This window comes from Poromitra crassiceps (assembly GCF_964638095.1).
Source record: "Poromitra crassiceps genome assembly, chromosome: 10".
Taxonomy (NCBI): Eukaryota; Metazoa; Chordata; class Actinopteri; order Beryciformes; family Melamphaidae; genus Poromitra; species Poromitra crassiceps.
The window spans coordinates 52,620,641-52,630,924 of record NC_139631.1 but is presented as its reverse complement, the minus strand read 5'-3'; the positions used below and the strand labels follow the sequence as shown (position 1 = coordinate 52,630,924).

Genomic DNA, 10,284 nt, shown 5'->3' with positions numbered 1-10,284 from the left:
AAAATAATGATAATAATAATAATAATAATAATAATAATAATAATAACAACAATGTCAAAATAAAAGCATAAAATGTGAATGTGATTTGTAAGTGTGCGTGCATGCATAATGGGCATACATGTATGGTGTGTGTGTGTGTGTGTGTGTGTGTGTGTGTGTGTGTGTGTGTGTGTGTGTGTGTGTGTGTGTGTGTGTGTGTGTGTAGGTGTGTGTGTGTGTCTGTGTGTGTGTGTGTGTGTGCACGCAAGTGTTTGTGAGGGGGATATTGGTTGAGCAATATTGAGCAATATGCTACATATGACAATGAATGCATGGGGAAAAGCAGTTGAAACCCAGCAGTTAAACGGTCTTTTATTACATTGTTTTTGGTGGGAAAAGCCATTCCATAATTTAGGAATCTTATGGAAAAAGCTGGAGCGCTTGGAAGAAGCAGGGGAAGCAGGAAATAGTCGGCACCACCAGCAACACACAGAACATGTGCTTTGGCCAGAAAGCAGTCTTTCTTCTGCCTGCTTTGTATGGGCTAATTAAGTGAAAGTGTTATTCTGATGGTTTTCACTCTGTTCATATTCCTCATTTGCGGCATTGCGATATTGAACGTGAACTGTTGTGCACGCAGCAACACGTCTCGCCGTGCCAAGACGTCTACCAGGCTGCTGGGAGAAAACATGCTGCTGATGATATCAGTGCAGCCAGGCGGAGAGCAGCCCGTCACAGACACAAGAGTTACCCAAGAAGGGGGCGTCTGGGTATTCCCTGCCTACCAACACGAGGGTTGCAGGTTCGAGTCCCCGTGTTAGCTCGGGCTTGGACAGGTGTTCTAGTTGTGTGAAGAACTTACTACCCAAATTACATTGATTTATTGATTTTCTTGTAAACAATAATTCACCTGACATGAGTTCCAACAGTTTAATTCAGTGAGATTAGACTTTTTAAACTCTTTCTTTTTCTTTCTTTCTTTCTTTCTTTCTTTCTTTCTTTCTTTCTTTCTTTCTTTCTTTCTTTCTTTCTTTCTTTCTTTCTCTCTTTCTTTCTTCATTCCTTCCTTCCGCTGTTGTCTGACATACAGTGCCACATTCCCTGTGTGAACTATTGGGATTTGTGTTTACCTCACACCACATCTCTTTATGTTCAACTTGCTTTATAGCACAGAGTGCAACTCAAGTGTCTTACATTGCTTTATAGCACAGAGTGCAACTCAAGTGTCTTACATTGCTTTATAGCACAGAGTGCAACTCAAGTATCTTACATTGCTTTATAGCACAGAGTGCAACTCAAGTGTCTTACATTGCTTTATAGCACAGAGTGCAACTCAAGTGTCTTACATTGCTTTATAGCACAGAGTGCAACTCAAGTGTCTTACATTGCTTTATAGCACAGAGTGCAACTCAAGTGTCTTACATTGCTTTATAGCACAGAGTGCAACTCAAGTGTCTTACATTGCTTTATAGCACAGAGTGCAACTCAAGTGTCTTACATTGCTTTATAGCACAGAGTGCAACTCAAGTGTCTTACATTGCTTTATAGCACAGAGTGCAACTCAAGTGTCTTACATTGCTTTATAGCACAGAGTGCAACTCAAGTGTCTTACATTGCTTTATAGCACAGAGTGCAACTCAAAGTGTCTTACATTGCTTTATAGCACAGAATACAACTCAAAGTGTCTTACATCAAATATAATTATATACTTGTGCAAAAGACGACAGGCCGTGGTATAATGAGCATATATCATGAAGTGAGCTATTGCTTTTATAAAACAGTTACCAAGTATATGGCAGTATGAAAGGAATAAACAACTACAATTTAAATGGCTGTTATTCAGAAATCATACTCTTGGCTCCTCCCTGCACAGAGCCAACACAGTTGCTGAACATGTCAGAGAGCAACACAGGCTTGGTGACAAACAGCTAACGTTAGTGTGGTGTGTTCTATGTTGTTTAATTCTATGTGTGAGTAATAGGAAGCCTTGTGGAAGGTAGCCTATAGGCTGCTGGGGGCGGGTTGTTATGGTTGGTTACTTCCTACAGCTACAGAGTTGACATGTTAACCAGTTCGAGTCACGCTCTTTCCATAAAGCCCACCAGCTTTGATATCTGTTGGCTAGTTGTTGATATTATAACAATATTGTGGCTCTAAACTAACCTGTTTTACGATGTGAGGAAACGCTCATGGCGGAATACTGTAACTGTTTCTGGTATCTCCGCCCTGGAAGGAGATTGAACACTGCAGTCATTATGCTCCAGTGGAATGAGTGGAACAAACTATTCGCTTCGCTTCTTATCAATTTAAGTTCTTTGGCGCAAATGATGAGTGTGTTGATACAGTGATCATATAAAACAGTTTGGCGGAGTAATACTGTGCTGCGGTCACAGGTGTGTCACAGGTGTGTGGTTATAGAGTATTTTACAACGGCTCCCAACCAATCAGAATCAAGAACTGGAACTATCCGTTTTATAATACAGGCAGTTATGATGGTCACCACCGACCATGATCATATTCTATGATCGATGTCCATTGGCCCGATGGACATCTATGATCCAGTAGTAGGTGGCGATGGTCGGTGGCGGCCATCATAAATCATAACTACAGCATAAACTTCCCTTCAGAATCGTTGACACAAATTATACCCGATGAGTGTTTCCATGGTCTAATCAGCCCCTCCCTCTTTCCATGTGTGTGTGTGTGTGTGTGTGTGTGTGTGTGTGTGTGTGTGTGTGTGTGTGTGTGTGTGTGCACGTGTGCGTGTGCGTGCGTGCGTGCACAGCATTGAGCTGTAACGAGAACGATGGGGACTCTATGGACAGGGACTCGGCGTACAGCTCCAGTCAGAAGACCAAGCGCATGAGAACCTCCTTCAAGCACCACCAGCTGAGGACCATGAAGTCCTACTTCGCCATCAACCACAACCCCGACGCCAAGGACCTGAAGCAGCTGGCCCAGAAGACGGGCCTCACCAAGAGGGTCCTACAGGTAGGCCTAACACACACACACACACACACACACACACACACACACACACACACACATACACACACACGCACACTTCATGACGTAATCAACCTAGTGAAATAGAACTTTGGCATTTCACATGTCTGCAAAGCACAGATATGTACAACCTCAACGTGCATTTGAAACAAAACATCTGCTTTTTACGCAGTTCTGGTTGTCCGGGGTGCAAGAGCATGCATTGCACCCTCTCAGTAGTGGGCTTATTTGGAAAGCTAGAGTGAAGCCTGGTATCATGTGAAACTAGAAGACCTAAGGCATCCATTGTTACCGACCATGTCATTCTAACGTGTCGGGAAGGCGGTTGAAATTAACGCTCCAAAGTGAGACAAAATTTTACAGAGAGAAAAACTGGCACGGCCATTTTCAAACGGGTCCCTTGACATCTCACCTCAAGATATCTGAATGAGAATGGGTTCTTTGGGTACCCACAAGTCTCCCTTTTATAGACATGCCCACTTTATGGTAATCCCTTGCCGTTTTTGACAAAAACAATTAAATTGTTTTGCATGCAGTATAAATGTATTATTTTTGCCCATTATATTTGAATATATACTGCATAGCGGGGTCCCTAAACCAGTGGTTCCCAACCTTTTCCAACTCAGGGCCCACTTTTATGTCTCAAAAATGTTCGCGGCCCACCTCCGACCCCATAAATACAAAGGCCATATAATGCGTTCTCAGAGCACTTTTTTATTGAAAATTGAACATAAAGGACTGAACTGAATACAGGAGAAACATGTTGGAAGCTCCACAGTCACTAACACAGCACCTGTAACATGTTGCAACACCTTCAGTATTACAGTTTTCAAGGAGCTGTCCACACACACACACACACATACACACACACGCACACACACACACACACACACACACACAGACACACACACACACACACACACACACACACACACACACACACACACCAATCATTCAAGGAGCTGTCCATCAGCACCACACAGATGTCAGAAATGACAAGCAAGGGGCTGTCTGTAACAGGCTAATTAACAAATGATTAATAAATAACGGTATCCTTCAACAATGGAAAAATGCATTCTCATAACAATTTGACATCCAATATCAGATCCAAACAAAATCCAAATATCAGAAGAAAGCCCATCGATAGGGTTACAAATAAACACAAACCCAATATAAAGATGATGTAAAGATGAAACTTCAATTCAAGCAAAAGCAATAACATCAAAGAAACAAAAATCATACTTTTTCAAGTATGATTTTTCAAAATCTTTCAAAAAAAAAATTGAAAAAAAAAAAAAAAATCGATTTTTTTTTTCTTCAAAAATCATACTTTTTTGGAAATGATTTGGCGGCCCACTTGCAATACCTTCGCGGCCCACCAGGGGGCCGCGGCCCACAGGTTGGGAATCACTGCCCTAAACAGTCTTGGAGTTACATAAATTGGGTATGACTGGAAAGCTGAGACTCTTGTCTTGAATTTAATGAGCCCAATTGTATTCATGTGTGATGATGTTGTCCCCATAGTAACCATTGCATTGTAGTGAGATTTCTCAACACTTGACCTCATCAGTTCATCAGGGACCACTCTCGGGACCCGTAAAACCAACACTATTTTTCATTGCTGTTGCCGGCCGCACTGTGGCTACTAGTGAAGTGCACCCCCACTAAACTCACATTCACTAGTCCGTTAGTGCACGCCCACTAAACTCACATTCACTAGTCCGTTAGTGCACCCCCACTAAACTCACATTCACTAAGGAACCTGCCTGCTACTATGTTTCTCAAATGTGGCATTTTATGTTTCTGCAAAGCTACAATCTCAATGTACATTTGAAACCTTTTGAAAACCGTATTGCCTTTCCAACGTTAAATGCAAATGAAACAACTTTAGCAACTTTGATTATGTTTAGGCAAGTAAAACAACTTGGTCAGTGTAGGGAATTTAACAAATATTTTGGGGGAATCTTTTGACTCTCTAAAACCTGGGGGCATTAAAAAAAAATTGGGGGCACTTAAAAAAAAGTTATTACTTAGTGCATAAAGTTGCTAAAGCGTATATAGTGTGAACAACAGCACTGTTTGTGTGTGTTCTTTGTCTCCTTCTCGCAACCAGGTTGCAGGTGCGTGTGTGTTAAGAGATGGAAATGAAATTAATTGAATGAAAATAAAATGACCAAAATATTTGGGGCAATCTTTGCCCCTGGATCATGGTTTTTAGGGGCATTCTGAGATTTCTTGGGGGCATATTTGCCCTTGCCCCTGGCTAAATTCCTACACTGGTTAGGGTTATGGTTAAATAAGAAAAATGTTAAATGTGACTTACGCTTGAAATGTAGACTTTGGACACGGTGGAGATGGAACACGGCTCTCCGGTGTGAGAGGTAACTGTTTATGTGCTCCATCCACCCCCGACCACAACACCCTTACCCTCTGTCGCTTACCCTAACCCTAACCCTTACCCTCAGTCTAACCCTAACCCTTACCCTCAGTCTAACCCTAACCCTTACCCTCAGTCTAACCCTAACCCTAACCCTTACACGTACATCTACAAAATGCTGATATGCAATTTTGGTTCACAAATGTTGACACTCAGCATAATCTGTGGTTTGCAGAGACGTAAACTGCCAACCTTTTACTCAGGCAACCAGGCTGCACCATAATGGATATTTCAGATGTTTTATTTTGGGGTTGTATGAGGCACTTTGCCGACAGTCAGTCCACCACATAATCGAATGCAAACGGCTGCATCTGGCAAATAGAGCTGTGTGCTGTGTGTGAACAGGATCACCAGCACACACACACACACACACACACACACACACACACACACACACAAAAGCGCAAGGGCGAATACCTGGTTTCACAAGTGGGGGGGACACAATAAAATGTGGAGCGCTGACCCTCTAGGGGGTTCCGGAGGCATGCCCCCTCGGACGATTTTTTTTTACATTTTAAAGTAAAATGCATCAATTTGGTGCACTCTGAGGGGAAGATTAAGAGGCTAGATCTATGAAGAACTACACACACCACTCAATACATGCCTTTTAGACACCACCTCCTCCAACTCATCAGAGCTCTGATATGAAAGCAGGTGACATGAACAAGGCATAGAACAATAATGATGTGAAAGCCAGAGCCATATTGAAATCACGTTGGTTGTATTATTATTATCATTATTATTATTATTAGTGTGCTTTATTTTAAATTCAACCATGTTCACTGCTTACCATGTTCACTTCCTCTCATCACTTAACCCTTTATACAGCAGCAGGGACGTGCAGAGAATGTTAGAGGGGCAGGGGCTGGCAAAAAAGTGTTAACGTTTTTAGCCAGATTTAGAGGAATATCTCATTTTAAATTAACATTTGGATGATACTTGTCACAGAAAAATAACTCCACAAACTGAATAATATATATATATATATATACTATTATATATATACTATATAATAATATTAAGACCGCCATTAGAAATGCATTCAGGGTCTGGAGAGGGCACTTTTTACAGACGAGGAAATCCGTGGCAATCTTTTGGAGTAGCCTATAGCTTATAATTAGCAACTCAATGCGTATTGAGCATGATTTTTTCAGTTTACCCACGATTTTTTCAGTTTAAAAAGTGGGGGGGACAGAATCAAGGTTTTGAAAAGTGGGGGGACATGTTCCCCCTGTCCCCAGTGGAAAATTCGCCCCTGCAAAAGCGTACATACTGCTCACCTGGCGTAATCCAATAATCCAAGTCTCCACAAGCCCTGAGATGCCATTGACTTAAAAATATGTCATTTACACCCTGTTTTTAGCTGAAACTTCACTGTAGCCAAGTGGTCAAATAAAAAGGGGAGCAAGTAATGTACTGTTGCCTGCTACAGTGTAGATGGACGTAAAAATAGCGGACAACTTCAGAGTACGATGTGCTGTCTTTCTACTATGTACTGTCAGTACGATGTACTGTCTTTCTACTATGTACTGTCAGTACGATGTACTGTCTTTCTACTATGTACTGTCAGTACGATGTACTGTCTTTCTACTATGTACTGTCAGTACGATGTACTGTCTTTCTACTATGTACTGTCAGTACGATGTACTGTCTTTCTACTATGTACTGTCCGTACGATGTACTGTCTTTCTACTATGTACTGTCCGTACGATGTACTGTCTTTCTACTATGTACTGTCAGTAGCCTACGATGTACTGTCTTTCTTAAATGAGACAACTTCAGAGTACGATGTCTTTCTTAAATGAAGGGATTTCACGCATTTCCAATGCAAATCTATGTATTTCCAAGTGTAAAATGCTGGTGTGAGATTTTATTGAAAAGAGCATTTGAATAACATTCTTAAGATATTTTCAAGAAACACGTTGAAATAAGGTAAAGACATCTCATCTTGTGGATGGATCCTCTCACCTTTTGGGGAACATGAAGAGGGATCATATTGTGCGGCTATTTAGTGGGATGCAAAATGAGCTGAAAGTGAAATGAACCCTTGTGCCCGAACTAAACATGCCTCATGTAAGCATCAAGAGTCGGAAGGCAAAGTTTAGAAGGGTGAATTTCATAGTATTTTTTATTTTTTATTGTTTCTTATTCATTGGTAACTTTATCCCTCATTATAGGTACCAACATTTCATTCTTACTCAGAATTTTAACCCCTCAAATGCCAGTATGTTTACATCCTGGCTTCTTTTCTTTTACAGTGTAAAATAGTGAAAAAATTACGTTTCACAAATGCCCCCCCCCCCCCAAAACCCCCAATAACAACTAATGACCTGTTGTTAGACATTCATCCTGGAGATAAGGCTTGAAATGTGTAGTTTTTAGTGTGTTTCCACCCACTTCCCCATGTTTGGCACAGGGATGCATTTCCCATACATCCCATCTACTGTAAACTGCATGGAATTGATTGCTGTGCCACAACTGGGGAAATGGTGGAAAATAGTCAAACACAGTAGAAACTACACATTTTAAGCCTTGACTCCAGGATGGATGCCTAACATCAGGGAATTTATGATTTTTGGAAAAATAGCTGGAGGCTCAAACAAGTGTTGTTCTTGTGCAAAATTAACATTAAAACCGATAAGAAAACGATGAAATTGACTTTGAGGCCATACAATTTTCAAAGATTTTCAACCAACACTTTTTCTTTTCTTTTTACAATTCCAAGGTCTTTGGTCCAGGATGAGAGCATAAAAAAATAAAATGCATGACTTTTGTGAAAAATGGCTGGAGGACCCAAAATAGCATTTTGAATGGAAATCGATTATGTCAAAACTTGGCCTTAATAGATTATTTTGACTACATTATTATTTTGACTAGAGTATTTCGACTACAGGAAGACTGACAGGAACTGTCCCTAACGTGGCGACTCAGACCGGTAGAACCAACAATTTCAAAATGGCCACTACGCGAATGTTTAAAAATTCCAAGACTTGGACCAGTAGAAAAAAAAACAAAAAAAAAAGAAGAAGAAAAAGTTAATAATAGAATTAACTTTTTTTGTCTGTTTTTAACACAATGTTATAGTGAGGATGGAGAGATACGGTACGCTACATGGGAAGAGAGAGAACACAGAGAGAGTTTGATTTCCACAAAGACGACAGCAGAGTATCTGGGGGACTGAGGAGAAAAAACAAAGACAAAAAGCTTTTGTGAATCCAAATCTCTGCTTTAATTAACGCTCAACGCAAAACAAAGCATGTCATGTTGCTTTGATGCCTTCTCCTTTTCACGCCTTTTCCCCGTCTGCTTCCCAGCTACAGTACATGTAGGCCTCCATGACTCCATCACTAAAAGCCTCCCAGCAGTCAGCTTGCCGTACACTAAAACCATATATATATATATATATATATATATATATATATATATATATATATATATATATATATATATATATATATATATATATCCATGACTCCATCACTAAAAGCCTCCCAGCAGTCAGCTTGCCGTACACTAAAACTATATACAGTATATATATATATATATATATATATATATATATATATATATATATATATATATATATATATATATATATATATATATATATATATATATATATATATATATCCATGACTCCATCACTAAAAGGCTCCCAACAGTCAGCTTGCTGTATACTAAAACAATGCTTCTTTTGGCAATTGAAAAAGTGCAACGGCCAAGTAAAAATCATCAGAAATCTTTTTGGAAGCCATATGGAGGGAGGGAGGGAGGGAGGGAGGGAGGGAGGGAGAGAGAGAGAGAGAGAGAGAGAGAGAGAGAGAGAGAGAGAGAGAGAGAGAGAGAAGATTGTCCCAGGGGTGAACTATGACTTAAAGGAACACTGATAGTGATTACAACATCAGTAGTATATCAGAAAAAGGGAAGCAGTTTTGCAGTCATTCATTGAGTTTGACAGTTATTGGAGGTGATTTGAATTCAGTGATGTCATGTGTGCATGAATTGAGGTTGGGGTTAAAAAGTCAAAACACGAGGCGAACCCTTTCTCGCTTGTAAGACGGGCACAAGCTCACCAAGCCAATATGACGGAATATGACTTTGTAATGGTTTTTCTTTTTTTCTTTTTTCTTTTTCTGTGAAATTAGCATGTGACCAGTTTTGACCCCACCCCTCAAATAATTGGAAGTCAGAATCGTTAAGAAACAAAATCAATAAGCAGGAATCGGAGCAAACAAAAACAATACCCAACCCCCAATGGTTAGTTGCAGCCTGAATAAAATCCATAACGATGTGGCCTCTCTTCCTGCAGGTGTGGTTCCAGAATGCGCGTGCTAAGTTCAGGAGGAACCTGCTGCGTCAGGAGAGCGGCGGAGCGGACAAGGCGTCTGACGGCTCCACGCTGCAGGGGGGCGGCACGCCCTCTGGCCCCGCCTCCGAGCTCTCCAACGCCTCCATGAGCCCGGGCAGCACCACCCTGACTGACCTCACCAACCCCACCATGCCCACCGTCACGTCCGTGCTCAGCCAGGGGGGCCCGGGGAGCATGGACGCTGTGCACGAGTGCCGGAGCCCCCAGCAGACCACGCTGACCAGTCTATTCTGATGGATCACCCCCCCCTTCCCGAGCCTAGTGAACCATCCCGATCATGTGACCTTGCATTCCGTTTCCTTCTGCGGATCAGTCTGGCCCCCAGCCCGCCCCCAGCAATTTCCAGAAATTACAAAGTGTACGGGCCAATCAGGGACCTGCCTCATAGTTGACAACGTAACCAGCCAATTGGGGACGGCGCTGGCAAAACAGTATGGTGGCCCCCGAAGCAACATCCATAGAAATGGACTCAATAACGACAATTCGGCGGAAA

At 41.5% G+C, this 10,284-nt stretch overlaps 1 protein-coding gene across 1 annotated transcript in view; it reads left to right on the top strand.

Moving 5' to 3' along the window:
- Nucleotides 1–10,025, top strand: part of lhx2b (LIM homeobox 2b) — a gene marked incomplete at both ends in the record, with an annotated part of 20,564 nt that extends 10,539 nt beyond the window's left edge. Inside the window, 2 exons of the mRNA XM_083644175.1 lie at nucleotides 2,765–2,970; nucleotides 9,732–10,025. Of these exons, the coding sequence (XP_083500301.1) occupies nucleotides 2,765–2,970; nucleotides 9,732–10,025 (500 nt within the window). The remainder of the gene's footprint in view (nucleotides 1–2,764; nucleotides 2,971–9,731) is intronic.
- Nucleotides 10,026–10,284: the final 259 nt, after the last annotated feature.